The 11,735-nt window shown below is 52.7% G+C and overlaps 1 protein-coding gene across 1 annotated transcript in view; it reads left to right on the forward strand.

Annotated features, from left to right (window-relative positions):
- Positions 1-11,410, forward strand: part of CMTR1 (cap methyltransferase 1) — a 52,757-nt gene extending 41,347 nt beyond the window's left edge. Inside the window, exons 14-24 of the mRNA NM_001082430.2 lie at positions 2,061-2,117; positions 2,887-2,944; positions 3,393-3,461; positions 4,425-4,556; positions 5,468-5,590; positions 6,276-6,367; positions 7,198-7,266; positions 8,572-8,619; positions 9,454-9,566; positions 10,105-10,213; positions 10,835-11,410. Coding sequence (NP_001075899.1) covers positions 2,061-2,117; positions 2,887-2,944; positions 3,393-3,461; positions 4,425-4,556; positions 5,468-5,590; positions 6,276-6,367; positions 7,198-7,266; positions 8,572-8,619; positions 9,454-9,566; positions 10,105-10,213; positions 10,835-10,967 — 1,003 coding nt within the window. The 3' untranslated portion in view covers positions 10,968-11,410. The remainder of the gene's footprint in view (positions 1-2,060; positions 2,118-2,886; positions 2,945-3,392; positions 3,462-4,424; positions 4,557-5,467; positions 5,591-6,275; positions 6,368-7,197; positions 7,267-8,571; positions 8,620-9,453; positions 9,567-10,104; positions 10,214-10,834) is intronic.
- Positions 11,411-11,735: the final 325 nt, after the last annotated feature.

Consider the following 11,735-nt stretch of genomic DNA (forward strand, 5'->3'; position numbering starts at 1 on the left):
AAATTAAAACATTTTCCCATGCCATATACAAAAATAAACCCAAAATGGATTAAAGACCTACATGTAAGACCAGAAACCATAAATCTAGAAGAAAACAAGGGCAGAATACTCTGACATAGAGAGTAGAAATTTTAGAGGTGGAGAGATCAGGCCCTAAGGCAAAGAAAGCAAAAATAGAGAAATGAAACCTAATTAAAGTTAAAAACTTTTGCATAGCAAACGAAACCAACAGAATGAAGACAACCTACTGAATGGGAGGAAATATTTGCAGATGATAAGACTTATAAAGGGCTAATATGCAAAATATATAAATAATTCATATAATTCAATATCAATTAAAAAATGGGCAGAAGACGCGAATAGACATTTTTCCAAGGAAGACATATAGATGGCCAGCAGGTATATGAAAAAATGCTCAGCATCACTAATAATCACAGAAATGCAAATTAAATGTGATCACCTTGCACCTGTCAGAATGGCCACCATCAAAAAGTCTACAGATAACACATATTGATGAGGAAGTGGAAGAAAGGAAACCCTAGTACACACTGAAATATTACAGTCATTAAAAAAAAAGAATGAAATTCTGCTATTTGCAACAATATGGATGGACCTAGAGCAGTGGATCTTAGTGAAATCAGTCAAACAGATAAGTTATCATTATATGTGGAATCAGAAAAATGAATAATAAAACAAATTGCATGATAGATTTAGAGAACAAACTGTTGGGTTACCAGTGGGGAGAGGGAGGAGGGGAGGGGCGAGATGGGGGATTAAGAGGCACAAACTACTATGTGTGAAATATAAGCTACAGGGATACATAGCCAGTATTTTATAATACCTTTAAATAGAGTATAATATATAAAAATTTGATTTACTGTGTTGTATACCTGCAACTAACATTGTAAATCAACTATACTTCTGTAAATCAGCTAAATAAATAATACCATTTATTTCTAATATATTTTTAATTTCTAGAATTTTTGCTTTTGAAAAACACAGTTTTTATCTATCTCTGCCAGTATTTTTCCATCTTTTAAAGTATATTATACCTTTTTCACTAGATGCTTTAACCTGTGTTTCAGTTATTTTCAAGGTCTGGTCTGATCATTTTAACATTTGGATCATCTCTTGGTCTTGTTCTGTTGGACTGTTTTCCCTCTCTTGTCAGTAGGTCACATTTTCTTGCTTTATCACGTCTCACTTTTTAAATGAAAAAGCGTGTCTCTAACAGTCGTGGAGGCTAAGGTAGTAAGGGCGGCTCTTAGCGCAGGTGAGTCAGTTTAGTGTGTACTTGAACTAGGTCTGGTCTGTGTTGTTGCTTCATTCAGAATCAGTTCAGGGAGTTCCTGGTGGTCCCTCGGTTAGGACTCTAATTGAAAGGTTGCAGGTTTGGGGATCCCTGCTTGAGGAACTAAGATCCTACAAGCTGCACAGTGCAGCCAAAAAAATCATTTCACTACGGCTTTCAGGGTTTTTTTTTTAAATAATTTATTTGGTTGCTCTGGGTCTTTGTTGCTGCTAGTGTGCTTTCTCTAGTTGTGGTGAGAGGGGGCTACTCTTTGTTGAGGTGCTCGGGCTTCTCATTGCGGCAGCTTCTCCTGTTGCAGAGCACGGCCTCTAGGCACATGGGTTTCCGTAGTTGCGACTCTGGAGGCTCTTCGGTGGTTATGGCGCAAAGTCTTAGCTGCTGTGCGGAATGTGGGATATTCCTGGGCTGGGGATCGAACCCATGTCCCCTGCATTGGCCAGTGGATTCTTATCCACTGTACCACAGGGAAGTGCTCAAATTTTTAAGAATGAGATCAGAACCTTCCTTTTGGCTGGGCTTGGGATCTGAGTGTCTGGAGGGTTTGACTCAGTTCTGCTTTACCCTAAGCCTTCATCAGATCCATGTAACTGTACCTTAAGGGTATGGTCGAAGGGGTTCTTTTTTGACTTTAACCCCTTCCCCAAACATAAGATGGCCACTGCTCTCTAAACTTCTCTGTCCTGATGACCATAAGCTGTCTTTTTTGGTAATCCTTCTGAGATAAAATCCTTTTCTTTTTTAATTCCAGCCACTGTAGTCTGCAGATCAAAGCTCTGGCCAAAATCCGTGCCTTTGTCCAAGACACGTGAGTGTTGCCCTTTCCAGAATCCACCTATTTCAATGGAAGACCTTTATGTTTTGTTCCCCACCCCCCAACCCCAAACCGAGCTCTTCACTTCATTTCTACGAACATTTAAAAATACCTACTTTTTTAATCTCATACTTTACCGTATCCTGTGAAGGATGCCAGAGAAGCATATGGCATGAACCTCGGCCTCAAAGGCTTTACTTTGTCTTTGGACAGATAAGAGTAACCCAGGCAAAGGATACGGGAAAAATTGTTACCAGTGCATCAGAGAATGTAGGGGGGCAGGTGTAGAAGATCTGATGTTCAGGGGACATAAAGAGTGATCAGGCTAGGAGAGGGAGGCCTGGTCAAGGAAAACCTCTGGTAGGGGGTGAGCAGGAGCTCGTCCAGCTTTCTCGGGCATGGCGACGTCCACGGGATGGACTTAATGTGGCCTGTGTCAGGGAAGGAACCAGTGTGTTCTGATGGGTACTTGGAAGAAGGGTGTTTGGGGACCCTGCCATCCAGGGTGGTCAGGAGGGTGGCTCCTCCCTTCCCTTTGTGGTTGAACAAGGAGATCATCTCGTTTCCCGTGCCCCTGTGCGCTCATCTCCCGGAGGCAGAGCTGTGTGAGTGTTACAAGCAGCTTGGGTAATGGCGGCTTGGCCTCATGTGCGCATGCACACGTTCCCTCACGCGACTCCCTCTCCCTGGGGTTCTGATGGGCGTGCAGGAGATACACTCCTTGTTCAGAGGTTTCAGTCATTTACTGGCTTCATTTTCCCAGGACCCTGATCGAGCCTCGGCAGGCAGAGATCCGGAAAGAGTGCCTCCGGCTCTGGGGGGTGAGTGTCCCCCAACCCAGTTCTGCTCCAGGGCAGGGACGCTTTCGAGAAGACTGGGACCGACTCCCAGCCTGGCTGGCCCCCACAGCACTCAAGAGTTGGACGTCTCAGCACTGTTGGGAGTTACTTCCTTGGCTCTTTCACTCAAGTTTAGCCCCACAGACTGGTCACCAAGGACAAGGGTGGTGGGTAAACAGGCCTGTTTCCTGCTGGTGGTCCTGGGTAGCAGTATTGACCGCAGAGAGCCCCGAGAAAGGTAAATGGCTCTGAAGGAGTGTTACCACAAGGCCTGAAAGGGAGCAGTGACTGAATTGGCCACCTCAGCCCCCCTTTCCAGCTTCCTTGGGTGCCATTTCTTCTTGCCCAGTCTGAGCCTGTGTGTAGGCTCACACACAACCCAGATCAAAAGTGTGCTTGAAAACTGAAGTTCTTTGCTCTCTCGTTTCAGATCCCGGACCAGGCTCGAGTTGCTCCTTCTTCCACAGACCCAAAATCTAAGTTCTTCGAGCTCATCCAGGTAAGCTTGCTGTCTGGTGAAAATAAAGAGTTAGAGAGGCCTGGTAAGAGGTGGTATCTCTGAGACCCCCAGGTGCCTGGCCTCCAGGGGGCTTGTGCAGGTACCACATGGGCTTCAGGAGTGGGCTGAGACCTCCTACAGGCGGGACTTTTGGTGAGAGTGTTGAGTTCCCCCAGAGCCCACCAGGCTACCTGAAGATTCTTGGCCTGAGATGTGTTGTGATCGGCATTCCTGCTGCCCCAAGGGTGGTGCTGGCTCTTACTCCCCAGCAAGTTTAGGGTGCCATGTGCCTGCAGGGGAGGCATGAAGTGTGAGGTGGTCTTAGGCCAGGAGCTGGTCAGAGGGGCAGGAGGGGCTGCCAGGAGAGCTCCATAATGGAGTGGCCCAGACCTAGGCTCTGTTTCTGGTGAGTGGTCTCTGAATTCTGCCCTGTGTTTTCCTGCCACCTGAATTCTAGCTTTTCCCTGGGCTTCATTAAATCTGGCCCAAATCTTGAGCTGTTGTGCAAGTCAGGGACTGGAGAATGAGGTTCAAGATGGCCTCAAAAAAACAGCATGTGTAAATTTTTCTGAAACAGGTGGAGAGATCACCTAACTGCTTTCAAATCAACTGCTTGCAAGTCTTTGCTTTCAATTTTATTGAAGGGGAGGCTTTTATATTCGGGTGACATTTCCTTATAGCTCTGGTAAATCGATCTGTACTCAGGGACTCGGTGTTCTTTCCTTTTCCAGCCTCTTCTAATAGGTCCTAAAGGAACACTCCAAGTAGATGGAATTAGATCCCAGTTTGTTCCTGGTTAGGTAGAACAGGGGGCATGTTTCAGAGAGCAAGTGCTCCCTGTCCCCACCCGCCCCCTGCCCCCCAGCCTGCCCTAACCCTCTGCCCCCAATCCCCCAGGCGCCCGTACTGAGCGCCTGTCCCTTCCCCCAACCCAGCCATGTTTTCTCTGACCCGGGGCTGCAGGGCACTGAGATTGACATCTTCAGCTACAAGCCCACGCCGCTTACTGCCAAGACCCTGGAGAAGATCCGCCCAGTGCTCGACTACCGCTGCATGGTGTCTGGCAGCGAGCAGAAGTTCCTCATCGGCCTGGGGGTAAGTCTGCAGCTGGTTCCCTCCCCGGATTGGGTGGTGGAACCGTGCTGTCTGTGGGAATCTGGACAGCCGCCTGCCACACTTGGCGTGCGTTTGTTTGGCACTGAGGAGCTGGCGCTTTGACCCCAGGGAAGGTATTTCTTGAAACTTCCCTTCCTTTCCTCCTCTGAGTTACCCATGTGTCGTTCATTCTTGCACTTACTCGTGTGTTTGCTTGTTCACTTTGGTGCATTGCCGCCGGGAGCACTGCCTCCTCCTGGTGGCGTGGCGCCTCCTGGGCTAGGAGGACGGTCAGCAGGCTCGGCGGCTCCAGCCCTGGCAGCCGTGTCTTTGCAGCACTGCCCCGACCCCTGCCACCCCTGTCTCGCAGACACCACCTGTCCTTACTCTGGTGCCTTTGGAATCTAACATGAGGTGAGGGAAAGCCTCGGCAGTTCTGTATCTGAACTGGGTAGAGTCCTCACCGCTCTCCCCCCAACTCTGACTGGTCTTCCTGTGTAGTTTTCTCTCTTCCTCACTTCCTTTCTCTGTGTCCTCTCACATTTTATCTTTTTCTCTCTTCACTGTCTCTCTCTGCTCTGCTCTCTGGATCCTTCACTAAACCCTCCTCACACATACACCAAGCTGGATCTTGCCTGAGGGCCTCTGATCTTGGACTCAGGCCTCCTGAATGGTGCCTGAGCCTGTTCCCTGCGGCGGGACCAAGTCAGAGCACTCCTCTTCCGCCGAGGCAGCGGAGGACAACACTGTCCTCCTCGCGTAGGAAGTATCACCAGCTCCTTTCTCCAGACCTCTTCTGGCATTTCCAGCCCCATCAGCTTGGAGCCACCAACTGAAAGCCTTTTTGAGAACTGGCCTCTCACCGCTCAGTCCCTGTTCTGCCTGACGTAACCCTTTCTGTTTGCCCGTAGAAGTCTCAGATCTACACGTGGGATGGCCGCCAGTCAGACCGCTGGGTCAAGCTGGACCTGAAGACGGAGCTGCCGCGGGATACTCTGCTCTCTGTGGAGATTGTCCACGAGCTGAAAGGGGAGGTCAGAGGTGGTTCTGCTCGCGTGTTGTGGCTCTGCCATCTAGGGAACTGAGGCACAGCTGGGCTTGGCCCTTCACTGCCTCCCGCCACACACACCCCAAGTTAACTGGGTTACACTCTGTGTGGTTGTTGGCAGGGCCCAGGGCCCAACGAAGGCTTTGTAAGTATTCCTCTTCCAATAGTTGCTTTAAGCCACAGTATGTTCAGGTAGGAAGGCTCACAGTCTCCTTCTGTGCAGGAAATCTTGATCATCTCTGGGTAGCAAAGGCCCTAGTCAACCTGCTGTGTAGTTTTTAGATATTGTTACTGACCAAGGATTCCTTGGGAAAGAAGCAAGTTGTTATTTCCCTTGAGCTTTGGGTATTACCACTACACACATAACTTTCAGAACAGTCAGTGGGAACAGAGGGCCAGAGTGGGAAGCCAGCTCCTCCCAGAGCACCATGGCGGCAGTCTCACCGGGTCTGAGCTTTAAGGGGGCTGGTCCAGGACCTCAGATCTCTTGTCTGCTCAGAAGCCTGGGCCAGTCTGTGGCCAAGCATCAACTGGGAGGGAGGTGAGAGAAATGTGTTTAGAGCACCTCCCTTCCCCCAGCTCTAGGTAGAACGGAGGCCAGCAGGCCACATTGGGTGGAGTGGGCCCCAGGCCAGTGCCTGGCAGGGTGGGCAGTGTCCTTGTCCTTCTAGGGGAAGGCCCAGCGGAAGATAAGTGCGATCCACATCCTCGATGTCCTCGTGCTGAACGGCAGCGACGTGCGGGAGCAGCACTTCAACCAACGGTCTGACGGGGGCCCTGGGGGACAGAGGGGGAGGTGGGCCAGGGCGGCGCTATGGCAGCGGCCTCTGTGGCTTGGCTCCTCACTCAGGTCTTCTCTGCTTAAGAACATCCTTAGTTTCCCTCTTCTAATGGTAGCTGGTTCCAAGGGCAGGGTGAGAAGTTGATGTTGGCACTTTCATTCACCAGGGCTCACCCTTGATTTCATAAATACCAGTGCACTCCACTTTGCTGCTGTTTAGATCAGGAGAGATGTTTGCTTTAAGGCTGAGCAAGAGGGTGACCTTATGGGGAGAGGAAGGGTCTTCTCCCCTGAAGAATGTGTTTTGTGCTTGGTGGCCCCACCTAAGTCAGTTCACCTGGGTCCCCAGTTCCCACTTTCATTCATGGACGGATGCTAATCAGTTGTTTAAAGGGAGTTACAGAACACCCTTAAACTGCCATGCCGCTGACATCACTCCTAAGTTGGCTCATCTGAGTGGGTGCACTGTGGGATCAGTGGTTTGGGGTGAAAGCGCAGACATTTACAATAAAGATGATACTTGAAGTTCTGCTGGAGGTGACTGAGCACAGCCAAAGTTACACTTGAGGAAAACCAACCAAGATGTAGTAAAATTAGAGGTCAGAATCCAGAGAGGGGGAGTGGGCCTCCCTGAAGACGTTGGTGGAGAAGGGCAGGAGGGGGCGTCCAGGGGCACGCGGGTGCCGCCTCTTAGAGCAGCTTTGCTGCAGATTCAGGAGTGTCCTCCCACTGGTGCCATGAAGATGCTCTGGGGGCAGGGGTCCAGGTAGAGGTACCCTTACTTGCCTCTGAGAGACTCTGTTGGATTGTAGGATTCAGCTTGCTGAGAAATTTGTGAAAGCTGTTTCCAAGCCCAGTCGGCCTGACATGAATCCCATCAGGTGAGCCTATCACCTCTCCCCCCATATCCTCCTCCCCCGTTGCTTCTTTCTGGTTAGTACCTGCCCCCCTGCCCTGTGAGGTGGGAGAGGGCTCAGTGGAGGCCAGGCCAGGCCAGCGTTAGAGGTCAGACCACCCTGATGAGTGATGTGCTTGGGGGTCCTGGAGAGGTGCCTGCTTGCCCTGGAGTATCTCCCTGTCCCGCCTGTCACAGCAGGCCAACCTCCAGCAGAGAGAGTCATTGCTTGGGGTTCAGGTGTCCTCATTTCAGATACACGTGCTTCTGAGGGCGCTGATGCACCTGTGAACCACACATCCATGCTTGGGTATCATTAGCATATCAATCCTGGCCTTTTCATTTTTTTCAGGTAAGAAGAGGGTGCTGAGGGAATGGGAGTTTTTGAATGTGATAAAGAGAAGGGTGGTTTGAGGTAATGGGATCCTTGGTGCATGGGAAGAAGGCCACGGATTGTTGCCATGTGAGGTGATATGAAAGGTGCAGACCTTGTGGGAGGCAAGGAGGATAAGAACAGTCAGCAGATAGACGGAGAACAGACTTTTCCAGTCTGGGCTGAGGTCTGATGTTATTATCTTTGGGGTTTCGTGTGTCTACAGACTGAAAAAATAATTTTCATTATTCTTTTTAATACAAATTTACTTAGAATTAAATCCAGTAGTAAGAATGCACTTTATAGAAATCTTCTGAAAGTCTAAAAAAGCAATTTCCTCTCATGCTTTAAAATGTCCTGTCTGCCAGGTCCTGAGAAGCCGCTTCAGGGACCCTGTCTGTGTTGTGTGGGGTCTGGTTGCTCAGTCTCTGGGCACCTTACCCAGTAATGGCTCCAGAGGTGTGCTCAACGGCCCTCAGGGCTGGGGGGCTGGGTAAAGGGTCTCCTCACCTGTGATGGAAGTAGGCCTGTTAGGACGATTTGGAAGTAACTCTGCTACCCGAAGGCCTAAAGTCCATGCAGACAGACCTGGACAAGAGCCTGACCCTTAGTGTCCTGGCCTCTAGTGATGGGGACGTGGGGCTAGAACACTGACAGGGACATCGCTTCCAGACCTTCCTCTCCCTCCCTCTCGCCCTCCTCAGCCATGGCTCTGCTCCCCAGTTGCCCTGGGCCAGGCTCCAGGGTGCTTGGCAGCTGTGAACCCTAGGGCTTGTCTGTGGAGGCAATGCCAGGCTGCGGTCCTTGTTCTTGGTGGTCTGGGTGGTGCAGGGCCTGCAGGAGCAGCCTCCTGCCTCCTCCTGCTGCCCAGACAGGTGCCCCGGGAAGCCCTCGTCATCTCTGCACCTCTCTCCACAGGGTGAAGGAGGTGTACCGGCTGGAGGAGATGGAGAAGATTTTTGTTAGGTGCGTGGCTCAGCCAGGGAGCTCAGGATTTGGGAGGAGTTGGGGTGGGGTGCGTGGCAGCGTCCAGGACTCCTCCTCTGCTTTTCTGTAGAGATGAGTTGGGGGCGCGGTGCCGAGTGGCCCCACGGCTCCTCTAACTCCCCCTCCTTTGTCTGCATGGCTGCCTGGCAGCCAGAGGCCCCTGGCTGAGCTGATTCAGCACCGTCAGGAGTGGGGTAGGGCGGGTGCGAGTCAGGCAGAAATACGGGCTCATTGATGCTGTAACAGTTACGAGTGTCCCCACGAGAGGCAGAGTGCAAGCTGCCTCAGCACTGTAAATCCAAGCCCCTGGTGCCGAGAGGGGTTGAGCCTGGGGTTTGGAGGGGCTAGGTGCCTCCTCGTGCTCTCAGCCGTTGTGCGGGGGGCTTGGATCTGGGGGTCTCTTCCTGGGTGTGCCCACCGGGCCACTGGAGCCAGACCTGGTCTCACTGCTCCCAAATTAACTCTTTAGTGGCTACGCTGACACCATGGCTGGTGAGCCGAAGGCCCCGTGGCACTTGGGGTTTCACATCTCACCCCAGCTGGTGTCACCCTGACACCCCGCAAACAGCAGCAACATAGCAGAGGCATGTGCCATTCCCCTGCCTCCCCTGCTCAGTTGGGAGTTCAGAGGCTGAGTTCTAAACCCAGCACCCCACTGTGTGACCTGGAGCAACTCATGTCTCTGCCTCAGTCTCTTTTATGTTGAGCCGAGATTCAAGTATTGGGTTGGCTGGTTTTGACATAAGTCAGAGATTAACATCAGGACTGACTCTCACACACTTCCTGTTTGCACGCCTGCTTGGGAAAATCAAGGCTAGAAATGAAGATCATTAAGGGCTCCAGTGGCACACCGAAGCTCAGCTACACAGGGCGGGACGACCGGCACTTCGTGCCCACCGGCCTCTACATCGTCAGGACGGTGAATGGTGGGTGATGAGCCCCTCCCTGACCCCCTCCCTCAGCCAGGGCGACTGGCCCACACCTCGCCTGGGCCGGAGCTCAGGGCTTCCTACTGAGGTGGGCAGAGCCAGGTGTATTGAGGGGGACTGCCTTCCCTGAGCTCGTGCGTCTTTGGTGGTCCTGGGGGTTGGGCTGGGGCTGGAGAGTGGGGCCCAACTTGTACATATGGTGTCCTTATGGCAGGAGAAGGGCCTTCCTCACGGGCAGTGGCAGATCCAGAAAGACAGACTGGCCATTTATATCTCCTGTTGAGTCTTCTTCCCTCTGGCTAACAGAATCCTGTCCCCTCTGCCAGCCCTGGTGGGAGGTGGGGCTGCTGAGTAGTCGTCGTCTTCGGCGTCCTCCAGGAGCCGCTCTGGGCTGATGATGAGGGCTGTGTCCTCCCAGGCTGTTCTCTGCTGCTGTCTGGGGGGGAGGGCATGGAGGAGCCAGGGAGGAAGGCTGACTCATCCCTCAAGGGTCTTGTGTGTCCTTTCTGAGCCTTTGTCCCCTTCCTCCCATCAGAGCCATGGACGATGGGATTCAGCAAAAGCTTCAAGAGGAAGTTCTTCTATAACAAGAAAACCAAGAACTCTACCTTTGACCTCCCTGCAGATGCCATTGCTCCATTTCAGTAAGTAGGCCTCCTCCAGGCCTGCCCCCTCAGCAGCCCCAGGAACTCCTACCAGGATGCCAGCTCTTGGGGCACACCTGCGCCCTGAGACTCACTGCTGCCCAGGCAGGGGCCTCCCCCGTGGGTGGGATGGTGGTCTCTGCAGGGTGTGTCTGGGACTGGGCGGTGAGCCCAGGGAGAGGCGGGTGATGTCAGGACTGGCTGTGAAGGTTGGGTGGGCATCCTGAGTGTGAAGGGCCGACCCTGGCACAGGCACGTGGCAAGGCCCACAGCCTTGCTCTCAGACCCAGTGTCTGTTTGCCAGACTCTTGGTCATAGGTTTCAACAGCAGCAGTAGCTCTAATGCACCTGTAATTAGTGTCACCACACTAATACTGTTCAGTTAGAGCAGCAGAGACAGATAAGCCCCGAATATCAGTAATGGGAGGATCCAGTAGGATGCCGTTAGCAGTAGAAGCTATGTGTTGTTGGAAAAGCGAGCTCCGGAAGGCGGGAGGAGCGGGGTTACTGGGTATGTTTTGGCTGCCAGACGGAATCGTTCCCGTCACAGGTGTCAGGTTGGTGGGGGTCTCTTGGTCCTGTTCCCCTGGGTGCAGCCTCTGACCTCCTGTCTCCCCCCAGCATCTGCTACTATGGCCGGCTCTTCTGGGAGTGGGGGGATGGCATCCGTGTGCACGAATCCCAGAAGCCCCAGGACCCAGACAAGCTGTCCAAGGAGGACGTCCTCTCCTTCATCCAGACGCACAGCGCCTGAGGGCCTGGGGCGCGCCCACCCTGCCCAGCGCCCTGTCGTTCGGAGCCTGGCCTTGAGGGCGGTGGCCCCTCCTGCTCCTCTGAAGAGCTCAGTTGGAGCCTTTAGAGGACACATGTTCCTTCTGTGGGACACTCTGAACTTTCCTCCCTGGAGCACTGCCTGGGAACTGTCTCCCCTGCCAGGACAGGACTCCGTCAGCTCCTGCAGCAGGTCAAGGTCAGGGCCCAGGGCACCTGGGGCCAGCGGGGGACGTGTCAGGGGCAGCAGGGCTCAGCTGTTCTCTTGTAGCACACACTCACTTTTCTGAGTTCTGTGCATTGTCCGAGGGCGCCTGTGCCCCTGCCTTGCCCAGCTTTTTATTGGGCAAACTCCGAGAGGGGAGGCCCACTGTTGTGAGCTGGCTGGAGCAGCTGCTATATAAATCAAAGTTTTGTTTTCTTGAACTTGTTCTGTTTTGATGCCAAGTTGGAGAAGACTGCCTCCTCCCCTGCCCTGCCCTGGTCTTCCCAGCCCACACCTCTGACCATCCTGCAGGCCGGGAAGGGAAGCATGTGGACCCCGTCTGATACTACATAGGATGCAGGTGGCATGTCTGGGAGTGGGTGTGACTGCTTCCTGGGGTTGTGGAGTCTGTCTGTGCCCCAGCCCTCTCAGTGTAAACCCTGGGCAGCTCTAGAAGGGGAGGAAGCAGTCTTGAAGAGCTGCGTTTTCTGTGGCCAGCAGTGGCGGCCCCCTGTAACAGGGTCCTCCAGGGCTGGGTGGCACCCA

Source organism: Bos taurus, chromosome 23, assembly GCF_002263795.3.
Source record: "Bos taurus isolate L1 Dominette 01449 registration number 42190680 breed Hereford chromosome 23, ARS-UCD2.0, whole genome shotgun sequence".
NCBI classification, from domain to species: Eukaryota; Metazoa; Chordata; class Mammalia; order Artiodactyla; family Bovidae; genus Bos; species Bos taurus.